We start from the raw sequence: 14,578 nt of genomic DNA on the forward strand, positions 1-14,578 counted from the left end.
CCTTTTCTGGGCTCCAAAAATGAGATATTTCAGGCCAATTTTGAAGGCTGAGGCTAAAAATTTTGAATTTTGAAAAGAAAATTACAATAAAAATCGAGGCGAGACAGTTTAATAGATTAAAAAATGATGAATAAAACAGATTTTTAGACTTGTTTAGCGGAGGGGAACAGCAGGAAAAAAGAGAAAAACGATTTAAAAAATGTGGAAAAAAAAGAAAAAATAAATAAATGAGAGGACAGAGACCATTTTTTAACAATAAAAAAAAGTAATCAATAGGAAAATGAAAAAAAATTAAAATTTTTTTTTAGTTTCAGTCACTTTCAGATCCCGATTCGGATGCGCTTGGTGAACGGCGTTTTCGGTGTTTTTTGCTCTTTTTCTCCTGAAAAATTCGAGTTTATTCGGGGGAAATTGTGTAGTTTGTAGTCTGAGCCTCTACCAATTTTTTTTTTGTAAATTTTTGGTGGAATATAGCTCTAAAACGTGATTTCCTACATTTTTCAGACCAATTTTGCCCGAAAAGTTTGAAAAAATCGACGAAAACACCGCCTCAACCAAAATTGGTAATTTTTACAGTTTTCCGTGAATTTTTAGCGCAAAAATAGTTTTTTTTAAGTTTTAAACGAAAATTAAAACGATTTTGATCGCAAAAATTTTATTTTTGAATTTTTCTGGAAAGTTCTGGACTTTTTCTATGTTTTTCCTTGTTTTTTTTTAGAAAAATCAGATATTTTTTGATTTTTTTACTGTGGTTTTCCGTGAAAATTTTGAAAATTTCAGTTTTTCTTCCAGAAAATACGAAAATTTTTCGGATTTTCTCCCTGTTTTTCAGGAAAAAATCCTAAATTTTTGAATTTTTATTGTGATTTTTCTGGAAAAAAAAACAGAAAATTGCCGATTTTTGGAACCAATAAAAAAATCATCGAATTTACGATTTTTCCCTATTTCTAAGCTCAAAATTTCAAGATTTTCCAGATTTTTCATGAATTTCAATGAATTTTTGAATTTTTTTCTGGAAAATCCGGGATTTTTCGATTTTTTTCCTCGTTTTTCAGAAAAAAAAATCAGACATTTTTGAATTTTTCTGTTTTTTTCCGAGAAAATCCGGAAAATTCCCGATTTTTTCAGCGTTTTTCAGGAAAATGTGGAAATTTTTCTCGATTTTCTCCCTCCTTTTCAGATAAAAAATCTCAAATTTTTCAACTTTTCGGTGGTTTTTCTGAGATAATGTGGAATTTTTTTTCCAATTTTTCAGGAAAAAAGCAGGGAATTGCAGATTTTTTTAATGTTCACAATTTTTAAGCTCAAAATTTCTTCGATTTTCCATATTTTCAGCACCTTCTTATGCTTCTTGGCGGCCTTCTTCTCCTTCTTTGCCTTCTTACGACGACGCTCCTCTTCCGCCTCCGAATCAACAGAAACATCAGAATCCGTATCATTCGGCCGCCGTTTCTTCATTTCCGGGCTCTTTACGGCCACCGGAGCCTGCTGCTCCGAATCCTGACGTGGTCTACGTGGTGGTGGTGGTGGGCTTCTGCTTCTGGATGATGATGATGGGGAGCGGCGTCTTCGCGGGGATCTTCGTCTCTGTGGGCTCTGGCGACGGCGGGGAGCTGCTGCTGGGGAGCGGCGACGTCGTGGGCTTCTAGATTTTGAGCCGGATGGAGAGCGGCGGCGTCTTGGAGCCTGTGGGCTTTTCGACGGGGAGCGGCGTCTTCGTGGAGCCGGGCTTTTGGATTGAGATGGAGATCTGCGACGTCTTGGAGCCGGAGGGCTTTTGGATCTAGATTTGGCTCTTTTTGGAGCCGGTGGGCTCTTTGAAGCTGACGGGGATCGGCGTCTCCGAGCTGGAGGAATTTCTCTTTTTGGAGCCGGGCTTCTGGATTTGGACGGGGAGCGGCGTCTTCGTGGAGCCGGTGGGCTCTTTGAAGCTGACGGAGATCGGCGTCTCCGAGCCGGCGGACTTTTGGATCTAGATTTTGCTCTTTTTGGAGCCGGCGGTGGGCTTTTCGAAGCTGACGGGGATCTTCTTCTTCTTGCTGGAGCCGGTGGGCTTTTCGATCTGGATTTTGCTCTTTTTGGAGCTGGGCTCTTGGATTGAGATGGTGAGCGGCGTCTTCTCGCTGGCGGGGGGCTCTTCGACGCAGATGGAGACCTGCGTCGTCTCGGGCTTCCAGACTTGGCTCTGGCCGCCACTGAAGCTATAGCCTTCTGACGGAGCTCTGCCTCTTCATGACGCTTTTTACGCTCAATTTCTCGCCGACGCGACTCTTCCTCCCGCTCTTTCTCGTCACGGACTGGACGGCGATCCTCCCGACGATCCCGACGATCTCCTCCCCGTGCCGGCGGAGATCCACGTCGTCGTGGTGGGCTTCTTCTGGTGTCTCTTCGCGGGGATCCTCTTCTCGGCGAGCCCCTTCTCGGCGGTGATCTTCTCCGATTCCCGGCAGATCCACCTCGTCTGGCGGCCGGTGATCCTCCACCACCATCTCCTCCAGGACTCGCATTCCGTCGTGGCGGAGTTTTTCTCGGGCTCAGCGCTCTTGCCGGAATACGATCGTCGCGGACGGCTTTCTCCCGAGCCGGACCAGTGTACCGCCCGTTACTCAGGGTCTTGTAGCGATTTGTCCAGTCGTTATCCTCCCGATCGTCGCCCTTCTCATCACGATCATTTGTCTTCATCTCGGCCATCTTCTGATTGACTAGCGATGCTGGAATTCCGTCTTCTGATGCATTTGCCTCGATGAGCAGATTCCAGAGGTCGCCGACAAATTCCCGGGCGCGACGGGCGTTCAGGAAGCCTGTGACGTTGATCTGAAAGTAAATTGAGATTATTGAGGCGGTTATGTGGCTACAAACTACAAAAACAGCTGATTTTTTGCGAATTTGAAGGTAAAAATTTGAAATTAAAAGCGTTTTCTCATGATTTTCAGGTTTTTTGATAGAAAATTTGCTGTAATTCTGACATTTTACAGTGATTTTTTCTGAAATTAAAAAAAGCTTGGTTGAGGCTCAGAGACTACAAACTACAAAGTCTAGTGAGCCTCAACCAAGCAAATTTATTTTAAAAATGAAGTTACTTGCATGAAATTTTGCCGATTTTCGTAGTTTTTGGTCTCTGAAAGTCGATTTTTCGGTCAAAAATCTAATTTTTACGGAAAATTAATTATCTAAAAAGCTCAAAAACTGCCAATTTGCTGCAAAAAATTCAAAAAAAAATCTTGGTTGAGGCTCAGAGACTACAAACTACAAAGTCGTGTGAGCCTCAACCAAGCTTTTTTTTTTGAAAATGAGGCGATTTCCATGGAAATTTTGCCAATTTTCGTGGTTTTTGTCCTATAAAAGTGGATTTTTGGTCAAAAATCAATACTTTTAGGAAATTCAGCGTGTAGAACTGCTTAAAAACACCAAATTTGCTGCAAAAAATTCGAAAAAAATCTTGGTTGAGGCTCAGAGACTACAAACTACAAAGTCTAGTGAGCCTCAACCAAGCGAATGTTTTTGAAAATGAGGCGATTTGCATGAAATTTTGCCAATTTTCGTGGTTTTTGTCCTATGAAAGTCGATTTTTCGGTCAAAAATTTAATTTTTACGGAAAATTAATTATCTAAATAGCTCAAAAACGCCATATTTATTGCAAAAATTCGAGAAAAATAAATGTTGGTTGAGGCTCAGAGACTACAAACTACAAAGTCGTGTGAGCCTCACCCAAAGGATTTTCTCAAAAATAAGCAAATTTTACCGAAATTTGACGGTTTTACGGCCAAACGAGCAAATTTTCTTTAAAATGAGGTGATTTCCATCCTTTTTTTTGCCAATTTTCATAGTTTTTGGCCTCTAAAAGTCGATTTTTCGGTCAAAAATCCGATTTTCACAGGGTTTTTCGCTACAATTTACCTGTAAAAGCTTCGGATTCAAATTCTTATCATCAATCTGTGATAGAATATACTCGACAACGACATCATCCTCCATCCCCAGTATATCGTTGACACGGGCCGTAATCCACGGCTTGATGACGTCCATATTGCAGCGATTCAGGTCGATCTTGAAGAAAAGCCAATTTGTATAACCTTTAATTATCGAGTATTAGATGATAATTTTTTGGAATTTACTGGAAATTCACTGGAAAAATCGCAATTTCTCGCTAGATTTTTGAGCTTTGAGCGTATTTTGGCTCTCTGGCAGAATTTATTTTACCTTTTGCTCTAACTGCGGCTCAAACTTCATCGTTTTCAACAATTTCTTCTCTTTATCCGAAAATCGTCCATCCTGCTCTGAGTTGGCTCCGCGAAAGTAGCCGGCGTCCATTCTGAAATTGAAAAATTTGAACTTTTAATAGCGCAATCGTGTAGAAGAGCAGAAAACTAGAAAAAATCGATATTTCCGCTCATTTTCAGTGTTTAAACGCGAATTTTCCTAGCAAACACCTAAATTCTCGCAGAAAACTTGATTTTAAGCCAAAATTTCTCAAAAACTCGAAAATACTCCAGTTTAAGAAATATTTTAAGCTTCCTTTTACTGGAAAAACCCAGATATTCGGTGTGCAAACAGTAAAAACTTGCAAAATTTCGAAAATATCTTTTTCCCCCTGTTTTCAGCCAAATTTTTTTAGATTTGTAGATTTTTAGACTAAAAAAGTGATATTTTACGCGAAAATCGCTATTTTTTCAATAAAACACAAGAAAATTTCAAGAAAAACCAAATAAATCCGCAAAAAACCACGAAAAATCCCTGAAAAACCAATAAAAACGCAGCGTCGTCGCAAAAAACGCGCCAGCAGCCCGCCTTGCGCGTTTCTCGTGCACGCTGGCGCATTTCTCGATTTCGGCGGAAATTCAAATATGAAATTCAATTTTTCTCCCAAAATTGAGCCCCAGAGCACTTTTCCGCTGAGCAAGTGTGCAAAAACGATCAAAAATGATTAGAAAATCACATTTGTTATGCAAATTATGCCAGCTGAGAATGTGTAACCACCCAAGCGCATAACTTATTCTATTATTGGTCTCGGTCTGCCGGGTTTTCGCGATTTTTCTTCATTTTTTCAGCTTTTCCAGCCAAAAAAATGGGCTCTGCCACGTGGATTTGTCCGTATGGGCCTCCGGATTATTACATGAAGACTCTGCAATTAATCGGACTATTTTCATTGCCAATTAATTTCTTGTGCTTTTATTTTGTGTGGTTTTATACACCAAAAGAGTCAAAATTTCGATATTGTTTAGCTTATTTTCAGGTGATTTTTGTAGTCTATAGTCTGCACTACAAACTACAGAAAAGCTCGTGTACTCCCGGTGGACAAGCGACCGGTGAAAATTCTTCTTTTTATTTTCTTCATTAAAATTTTTGGATACTTGCGGCTAATTTTTTTTGTTTTTAACGGTCAAGTCACTAACTTATACAGTTTTTGGGTTAAAAACTGCTGAAAAATATAAAATTTTCACTTAAAAACTGTGTTTGATTAGCGAAAACCGACAAAAAACCGCCAAAACTGAAACTAAAAACTTGTACTCGGGGAGTACACGAGCTGCGTAAATCGACACATGACCCCTTTGCCGGTTTACTGGAAATTTTCAATTCCGGCAATTTGCCGATTTGCCGGATATTTTAAGTTCCGGCAATTTGCCGATTTGCCGGGAATTTAATTTTAGGCATTTTGCCGGTTTACCGATTTACCGGAAATTTCAATTCCGGCAATTTTTCGATTTGTCAGAACTTTCCAATTCCGGCAGTTTGCCGATTTGCCGGAAATTTTCAATCCGGCAATTTGTCGAGTCGCCGGAAATTTCAATTCCGGCAATTTGCTGATTTGCCGGAAATTTTCCATTCCGGCAATTTGCCGGTTTGCCGGAAATTTTTCAGTTTTGGCAATCTCTGAGCCTCAACTAATATTATAAACTCCGTGTGTTTGAGTCAAAAAGTTGGTTGAGGCTAATAGCCTTTTGTAGTTTGTAGTCTCTGAGCCTCGACCAAAAAAAAAACTTTCCAGTTCATCGCATTTCTTGTGGAAGTAGACATGTCACTGGTCTGCCCGGGATTTTATTTATTTCCACTGATGGGCGGCTATAATCTCGCAGAAACGAACCGGCTGTTCAGCGGCCACCAAACTGTGGTAGGCGATGGAAGAGGGAAACCTCTTCCACGGCCGTGTGTCGATTTACGCACACCGCGTGCACGGGCTTCTGACCTTCCTCATGATGTTATGTGCGCTCCATTGACAATCCAATTTTACATACACGTGGTGTCAGAGTGTCCCATTTCGGCTTGATCTACGTTGATCTACAAAAAATGCGGGAACGTGCTGACGTCACATTTTTTCGACCAGAAAATTTCCGCTTTTTTTGTAGATCAAACCGTAATGGGACAGCCTGACGTTGAAAACTAAATGCGTGCTCACCACGTGCATTTAGTTTTCAACGTGGCCGAGTTTGGCAAACTCTTCCATTTCAAAATATGAGGGAAGTCAGAAGCGCGTGGCCGTGGTAGAGGTTTCTCTTCCATAAATATGGGGTTTTTTTTCAGGTGTTCGGCTATTTCAAGTTCAGTTTTGAACTTCCCAGCCTTCTGTTATGCTTCATTTACCGCCACAATGCAGCCGCAAATTTCAATCCGGTACGTGTGATGTCAGAACGTCACATTTTGGTTTGATCTACAAAAAAATGCGGGAGTAGAGACGTGCTGACGTCACCTTTTTTTGGACTAAAAATTCCCGCATTTTTCGTAGATCAAACTGTAATCGGACAGCCTGACACTATTACGTGTTCTTCTTAATTTAATTATTTAATAGTGATGTCAGTATGTCCCATTCCGGTTTGATCTACCAAAAATGCGGGAGTAGAGACGTGCTGACGTCACATTTTTTGGACTAAAAATTCCCGCATTTTTTGTAGATCAAACTGTAATGGGGCAGCCACTATTTATTCTAATCGTATAATTCTCCCAGAAATTCAAAATACGCCGGTCAATCCAATATCTGGTAATCGCAACGTGTCACACTTTCCCATTTGTCACCGCGATTTGCTTGCTAAAATCAGAGCTGAGCCACGTGCAGCAAGTTAGGATTCTGGAGAAGGTGAGGCGCTACAAACTACAAACTAGAGAGACTGCAAACTACACCCAGAATTGGCCCAATTGCCTGCACATCCTAGATCACCGCGGATTCGTCATGTACGATCCGTTTGACAACCCGTGGACCACTGCAGTCGGCCTTTCTGCGATGGTTTATATTTCGGTTTTTACGTTGTAAGTCTGGAATTTCACGTGATCTACAAAAAATGCGGGAACTTTGGCGCCCAAGAGTCTGCGTCCAAGTTCCCGCAATTCTTGTAGATCAAACTTTTTCACTTGTTTCTCAGGCCTATAGTTAACCCAATTTTCCAGATTTGGAGCCTATGTCGGATTCCATACCGTATATATCCTGCAGAAGGTCAAACCTCACCTATCACCGCAGACCTACGCCGGGCACAAGAACGCAATGATTAATTTAGTGATGCAGTGTGTTGTACCTATTGTATGCGTTATTACGCCGTTCAACTTGATTTTCCTAGTGGTTTACTATGATTTGTGGCAGTATCAACGTAATTTTTTTTTACAGTTGAAATTTTGGTCTCCCCATAAGGAGTCTGATCTACAAAAAATGCGGGAAATTTTTCCCCCAGAAAAACATGCCGTCAGCACACTCCTAACCATGCAAAATCAGTTGAGAACTCTGCGTCTCTTCTCCCGCCTTTTTTGTAGATCAAACCAAAATGAGACACATTGGCACCAAGTGCCTTTCCCGTTGCATTTCTCGCGCTCCATTGGCAATCGCCTGCCGGACAGCGCGTGGGAAAGTCGTGTACTCCACACGAACAAATACGCCGCGGCCGTGGCCGAATCCAAATGGCCTAATTCGACGAACTCTTACATTACGGGGTTCTGGCCTTCCTCGTTGCATTTTTCGCGCTCCATTGACAACCGTCTGCCGGACAGAACGTGGGAAAGTTGTGTACTCCTCACGGACAAATACATTTAGTTTTACAACAAAAACCTAGCCGCGACGCGACACGCAACGCGCCGCAAATCGACCCCGGTCGTGGCCAAATTTACATGACCTAATTAGACCTCTTCCATGTCGAAAACGGAAAAAAATTCACAAATTCCAGAATCCGCCACAAATTTATTCTTCCTAATGTCAGCTCAATCTATGGCTACATCACTTGTAATTATTCTATCGAACCGGAGATTCAAAAGATTAATTTTGGAGAAGCTTTTGATCATGTTAGCTGGCTTCAAATCTTGTAAAGCTCAATTAATTTTATTTTCAGACCGTACAAAATTGCGGAGACCTTTACACCGCCCAGTTTGCATGTGTATCAGTCGTCTACGAGGGTCGCGCCGTCTTAATTCGGGATTTAAATGTTTTTTTTTAATATTTAAATAAATGTATGCACATATATAAAAGGAGTTTCTGTCTGTATTTTTGATTTTAATATATTTTTCCCAAAAAACTTAAAATTTAATTAACCTTTGCCTATTAAAATATTTGAAACTCGTTTTTTTCCGGTTGAAATTGAAATTACGGCAAAATTCGAGTGTCAGGTTGTCCAATTACCATTTGATCCAGGGATGTGAGGCAAATGATTATTCCGGCAAAATCGGCAAATTGTCGGAACTGAAAGCTTCTGACAAACTGGCGAATTGCCGGAATTGAAAAGTTCCGGCAAATCGGCAAATTGCCGGGACTGAAAATTTCCGACAAATGGGCAAATTGCCGGAATTGAAAATTTCCGGCAAACCGGCAAACGGCCAGAACTGAACATTTCCGGCAAATCGGCCAATTGTCTGAACTGAAAATATCTGGCAAATTGACAAATTGCCGGAATTGAAAATTTCGGCAAATTAACCAGTTGTCTGAACTGAAAATATCTGGCAAATAGGCAAATTGCCGAAACTAAGTATTTCCGGCAAATCAGCAAATTGCATGAACTTAAAATTTCCGGCAAATCGGCAAATTGCTGGAATTGTGAATTTCCGGCAAATCAGCAACTTGCTAGAACTGAAAGTTTACGGCAAATCGGCAAATTGCCAGAACTGGGAATTTCCGGCAAATTGACAAAACGCAAGAACTGAAAATTTCCGGCAAACCGACAAATTGCCGAAACTGAAAATTTCCGGCAAATCGGCAAAATGCCGAAAATAAAAATATCTGACAAGTCGGCAAGCGTCGCTCTACATGACGAGTATTTAACTTTTTAACTCAAAATCAAAGCAAATTCACAGTTTAATTGAACTATAACCAAAAGTCCTCCATTTCCCATCAAATTCACCCAAAAAAAGTTCCAAAAAGCACTCTAAATCCCCCGATCCAGCCTGGAAAAACCCTCTAAAATTTCGGAAAAAAGATGCTAAAATTTCAAGATGGGTGAGCGGAGATAGTGAGAGGCGGCTGGATGAGGCTGGGGAAGGGACGAGTGAATTTCAAGTCATCTTTCTTTTTTTTTTGCTGCCTTTTCTTCTTTTTTCCCCAATTTTCTTCGACTTTTCGGACATTCAAAGGGTCGGTGAGACGCAGAGAACTGCAGTGTAATCGGACGTTAAATGTTGTCTTGAATTGTGTATGTTGAAATTTCGTAAGACGAAGACTACAAACTACAAATTGCGGTTTGTCTGAATTATTTCTAAAACAAACAAACAAAGACAAACTGTTTCGGCAAATTGGCAAATTGCCGGAATTGTAAATTTACGGCAATTCGGCAAATTGCCGGAATTGTAAGTTTCCGGCAAATCGGCAAATTGCCGGAATTGACAATTTACGGCAAATCAGCAATTTACCGGAGTTGCGAATTTCCGGCACACCGGTAATTTGTCGGAATTGACATTTCCAGCAAGTCGGCAAATTGGCAAAAATGAATATTTCCGGCAACTCGGCAAACCGATAGTTTGCCGGAACTGAAAATTTCCGGCATTTTGGCAAATCGGTAATATGCCGAAATTAAAAATGTCCGGCAAACCGACAAACCGGCACCATGCCGGAATTGAAACTTTCCGGCATTTCGGCGAACCAACAATCTGCCGAAGTTAAAAATGTCCGGCAAACTGGCAAGTTGCCAAAAATGAAAATTTCCGGCGAACCGGTAAACCGACAATCTGGCAAAATTGAAAATGTCCGGCTAGTCGACAAATTGCCGGAAAATAAATTTGCCGAATCGCCATCACTGCTAGAAACTACAGAATTATCGTCAGCCTCAACCAATATAAGTTCTAACTGAAAAAGACTACAAACTACAAAATTTGTGAGCCTCATCCAACGACAATCGTTGTAGTTTGTAGTCAAAGGAAAAGACTACAAACTACAAAAGCTCCTTCAGCCTCAACCCCAAGTTCTCATCGGCCTCTTCCGCCTATAACCTCGTTTCATCGTCAGTCGACCCCAGCACTCACTAAATTTCCAGAGTCCCCATTGCCTCCCCATACACACTTTCCGTCTGTCTGTCTGTCCCCCATTGCTCTCTCGTTCCCATGTACTTTCTCTGCGTCTCTCATCTTGCAGTGCTCCATCACAATGTCTAACTGTCTGCGGCGCAGGCCTCACACACAAAAGAAGAAGTTTCAGAGGTTTCAGAGGTCCCTGGGAGCCGGGAGAAAAGGGAGAGCAACATCACATTTCTGCAAAAAAAGCCAACAAAGAATTGAGAAGAGAAAGAAGAAAGAAAGAAGGAAAAAGAAGAGAAAAGAGTTTGAATGTGTGTGTATGTGACTTGGACCCTCTGACAGAAGCTCGACGTTTTTCTTGGTGCCAATCCCCTTAAAATGTTTCAGACATTTTTGGCATTTTTTTTCAGTTGTAGTCTGTAGTTTTTGTAGTTTGTAGGCCATCACTGGGCAGGCTCTTCTGCTCTTCAGCTTCACAGCTTCAAAAATCATGGTGTAGTTTTTGGTCCGAAACCCGAAGCTTAACGAGTTCAGGCCACAAACCTTTTATAGTTTGTGTGTCAGGCACGCGCTGCAAATGGGCAAATCAACAAATTGGTTTTTCTCAACTTTCCGGCAAAATCGGAAAACAGGCAAATTACCGGAATTGAAAAGTTCTGGAAAATCGGCAATTGACCGAAAACCAAAATTCCGGAAAATTGGCAAACTTCATTTTCTATAGAAATTGCTCTTTTTCACAAAATAGATGTAGGAACACTCGTAGAATGTGTACAATTTTGCCGATTAAAATTGAAATTCTGAAAATTCCAAAAAAAAAAAAGCGCAAAACCACAACTTGCCGAAAATTTTTCGGCAATTGCGGTCTTGCCGGTTTGCCGGAAATATTCAGTTTCGGCAATTTTCCGGCTTGCCGGAAATATTCAATTCCGGCAATTGGCCGGTGTGTCGTTTTGCCGGAAATATTCAGTTTGGGCAATTTGCCGTTTTTCCGGTTTGCCAGAAATTTCAAGTCTAGTAATTTGCCAGTTTGCCGGAAATATTCAATTCTGGCAATATTGGGATATGCCGGTTTTTTTGCTGAAACTTTTTTTTGCTGAAACTCGAGCAGGCTTTTCAATTGTCGAGAATATCGGAAAACAGAGATTTTCCAAATTTCTCGTTTTTTTCCTGAAAAACCCAATTTTGACCTACTCTTGTTTTAAATTTTTGGCTGATTGTGAGGCCTAGATCAACGTGTAGTTTGTAGTGCAAGCCACTACAGGGTCAAGCTCATCTGAAGGCCAATGTAGTTTGTTTGTAGAGCAGGTGAACGGAGAGCGCCGTTCGGCAATTTTTTTGGCCGGCTAATTGCCGGTTTTGCCGAAAATTTTAATTTCTGGCAAATTGCCAATTTGCCGGAAATTTTTGGAAAGATTTTTCATAAGACGGAAACACTATGCTTTTCGGAAAACTGCCGTTTTTTCCGGCAATTGTCGATTTGCCGGAAATTTCCAATTCCGGCAATTTGCCAATTTGCCGATTTGTTCCACAGCTATTAAGTCAAGGCTAACAAAACTTTTATAGTTTGTAGCCCCGCCAATTGACTACCAGCTGGTGCTCGTAAATCTTGGGGCGAAGAGACCAATTATTAGGATTTTTATGACAGGTGTGGGCCATTTTTAGAAATCCATGAGTAGTACTCAAACTCACATGATGTTTCCAGATTTCCCATAAATCTCGTTTTTTTTTTGAGAAAAAAAGAAACAGAGAAAAGGGAAACTAATCTGAAATTCTCTCATTTTCAGCTTATTTTCAGCCACCCCCTCCTGGTCACTTGATCTCTAAATCCCCGCGCTCCCCGATTTTCCACTTTTTCTTCACTTTTACCTTTGAGATTAGACGCTTAATCGTCTGAAAATGCCTGCAAACTCGTTTTTTTCACGCTTCAGCCCCCCACTGAAACTTCCTGTGCTCTTCGAGCAGCAATATGTGCTTTTTGTGCATTTCGGATAAGCCTCTCCTTCACTTTCTACTTGCTCTAAAAAAAATATGTCAGGAAGGGGGAAAGAAGAAGAAGTACGCCGTTTTTTTTTGCTTCTCGTGCTGAAATTAATTTCATTGCTCTTTTTTTTTGTCCATTTTTTTCAGGACTCTGACTTTTGAAAAATGCGTGACTACAAACTAAAAATAATTGTAGTTTGTAGTCGTTACTACAAACTAGAATTTTTTCTGAATATCGAAAAGTTGTCTCTGAAAATTTTTTAATTTAACGTTTTCGAAAAAAAATTTTTGAAAATTTTTGAATTTTGAAAAATATAAAAAAAACAGAAATATTTTCTCTGATAAATTAAGGAATTGAAAAAAATAATTTTTTTTAAAGTTTGGTATGTTTTAAATTTTGTTCTGAAAACCGCCAAAACCCCATTAAAAAATTCTTAAAAATATAAAAAAAAATTAGACATTTAATTTTTTTTCTTTGAAAAAATTGGAAAATTAAACAATTTGCCGAATATTCGGTTTGTATGAAAATCATATGAAAATTTCCGGCAAATCGGCAAATTACGGAAAATGAAAATTTCCGGCAAATCGGCAAATTACGGAAAATGAAAATTTCCGGCAAATCGGCAAATTACGGAAAATGAAAATTTCCGGCAAATCGGCAAATTGTCGGAATTGAAGGCGGAAGTCGGCGCGGCTGCCGTTTTGGCGCCTGCATGGAAGCCCCACAGCCTCAATCAAAAATCGCTACTCCCTTTTCTTTAACCTCCGGCTCTTTTTTTGTGCTAAAACTTGCTCTCTGAATAGAAAATCAAATCTTTTCAGAAGTTTCTTGAAGGGGGCCCTGACCTCTTGAAACTTTTCCACAACCCTCCGCCGCTTTCTTCTTCTTATTCCCTTTTGCTCTCTCCGCATTTTTATGAATTTCTGAATAGAGGGAAACTGCGGCTCCGTGAGCACAAAGGTACTTTTTTGATGGTGCCTGAGAGCCTGCTGAAACGGGAAGGGAATCGTAGGAGTTTTCGTCCAAATTCCACAATTTTCTCTTACTTTACACTCTGGGGGCTCCATCACCAAGTGACACTTACCCACAATGCCCTGGAAATGCACTTTACTCTGTCAGGATTTTTTTGTTGTTGAAAAATCTGGATTTTCTAGGTGAAACTCTCTTGAAAATGTGGAATTTTTGACGGTTCTTTTTTTTTGCTCTTTTCTGAAATTTTTCAGCTGTCAAAATTGACAATTTTCAGTTTTCACTTAAGTTTGACTGGAAATTTCGCCTGAAAATTAAAGATTGCGGTGTGAAGCAGGTTCGGCAAATTGGAAAATTGCCGGTTTGCTGATTTGCCGGAAATTTTCGATTCTGGCACTTTGCCAATTTGCCGGAAATTGTCGATTTTGGCAGTTTGCCGGTTTACCGGAAATTTTCAATTCCGGCAATTGATCGTTTTGCCGGAAATTTTCAATTCCGGCAATTTGCCGTTTTACCGGAAATTTCAAACTCCGGCAATTTTCCGATTTGCCGGAAATTTCAAGTTCCGCCAATTTGCCGGAAATTTCTAATTCCGGCACTTTGCCGATTTGCCGGAAGTTTCAATTCCTGCAATTCGCCGATTTGCCGAAATCTTTCAATTCTGGCAATTTGTCGGTTTGCCTGAAATTTTCAATTCCGGCAATTGACCGTTTTGCCGGAAATTTTCAATTCCGGCAATTTGCCGATTTACCGGAAATTTCAAACTCCGGCAATTTTCCGATTTGCCGGAAATTTCAAGTTCCGCCAATTTGCCGGAAATTTTCAATTCCGGCAATCTGCCGATTTGCCAGAAATTTTCAATTCCGCCAATTTGCCAATTTGCCGATTTGCCGAAATCTTTCAATTCTGGCAATTTGTCGGTTTGCCTGAAATTTTCAATTCCGGCAATTTGCCGATAAGCTGAAAATTTTGAATTCCGGCAGTTTGCCGATAAACTTAAAATTTTGAATTCTGGCAGTTTGCCGGTTTGCCGGAAATTTTCAATTCCGACAATTTGCCGGAAATTTCAAATTCCGGCAATTCGCCGATTCGCCGAAAATTTTCAATTCTGGCAATTTGTAAGCTTTTCTTCTCGGGGAATACACAAGCTTCGTAAATCGACACATGGTCGCGGTAGCTAAAAGTACGAAAAATCTGAAAATTTCTGAGTTTTCCAATATA

At 40.5% G+C, this 14,578-nt stretch overlaps 2 protein-coding genes across 3 annotated transcripts; one reads left to right on the forward strand and one right to left on the reverse strand.

Annotated features, from left to right (window-relative positions):
• Positions 1 to 93: 93 nt before the first annotated feature.
• Positions 94 to 4,309, reverse strand: rsr-1 (PWI domain-containing protein). Its single transcript, NM_001383730.2, has 4 exons — positions 4,198 to 4,309; positions 3,898 to 4,044; positions 1,339 to 2,814; positions 94 to 382 (listed from the first exon to the last, which is right to left on the reverse strand). Exons 1-4 carry the CDS (start codon positions 4,306 to 4,308, stop codon positions 311 to 313), a joined length of 1,806 nt encoding a protein of 601 aa, NP_001370022.1. The 5' UTR covers position 4,309; the 3' UTR covers positions 94 to 310.
• Positions 4,310 to 5,040: 731 nt separating this feature from the next.
• On the forward strand, positions 5,041 to 8,452 carry sri-5. Of its 2 annotated transcripts, NM_001026253.3 has the most exons (8): positions 5,041 to 5,230; positions 5,984 to 6,106; positions 6,517 to 6,606; positions 6,938 to 7,066; positions 7,115 to 7,236; positions 7,375 to 7,571; positions 8,139 to 8,253; positions 8,301 to 8,448. In NM_001026253.3, exons 1-8 carry the CDS (start codon positions 5,063 to 5,065, stop codon positions 8,377 to 8,379), a joined length of 1,023 nt encoding a protein of 340 aa, NP_001021424.1. In that variant the 5' UTR covers positions 5,041 to 5,062; the 3' UTR covers positions 8,380 to 8,448. The 2 variants fall into 2 exon arrangements, with proteins under 2 accessions (NP_001021424.1, NP_001021425.1); NM_001026254.4 differs by lacking the exon at positions 5,984 to 6,106 and having other exon boundaries at positions 5,046 to 5,230; positions 6,938 to 7,236; positions 8,301 to 8,452.
• The last annotated feature ends 6,126 nt before the right edge of the window (positions 8,453 to 14,578 follow it).

The sequence above is a fragment of the Caenorhabditis elegans genome, chromosome I (assembly GCF_000002985.6).
Source record: "Caenorhabditis elegans chromosome I".
Classification (NCBI taxonomy): domain Eukaryota; kingdom Metazoa; phylum Nematoda; class Chromadorea; order Rhabditida; family Rhabditidae; genus Caenorhabditis; species Caenorhabditis elegans.

What these genes read in the sequence shown, in the direction of transcription:
- rsr-1 (NM_001383730.2), bottom strand. Translation starts at nt 4,308, where the DNA reads ATGGACGCCGGCTACTTTCGCGGAGCCAACTCAGAGCAGGATGGACGA. An exon ending in AGCCGCAGTTAGAGCAAAAG is followed by an intron (nt 4,045 to 4,197) that starts GTAAAATAAATT and finishes CTTTTCTTCAAG; the next exon opens with ATCGACCTGAATCGCTGCAA. An exon ending in CCGCCAAGAAGCATAAGAAG is followed by an intron (nt 383 to 1,338) that starts GTGCTGAAAATA and finishes CGAATTTTTCAG; the next exon opens with GAGAAAAAGAGCAAAAAACA.
- sri-5 (NM_001026253.3), top strand. Translation starts at nt 5,063, where the DNA reads ATGGGCTCTGCCACGTGGATTTGTCCGTATGGGCCTCCGGATTATTAC. An exon ending in ATTGTTTAGCTTATTTTCAG is followed by an intron (nt 5,231 to 5,983) that starts GTGATTTTTGTA and finishes AAAACTTTCCAG; the next exon opens with TTCATCGCATTTCTTGTGGA. An exon ending in CAGCCGCAAATTTCAATCCG is followed by an intron (nt 6,607 to 6,937) that starts GTACGTGTGATG and finishes TAATTCTCCCAG; the next exon opens with AAATTCAAAATACGCCGGTC.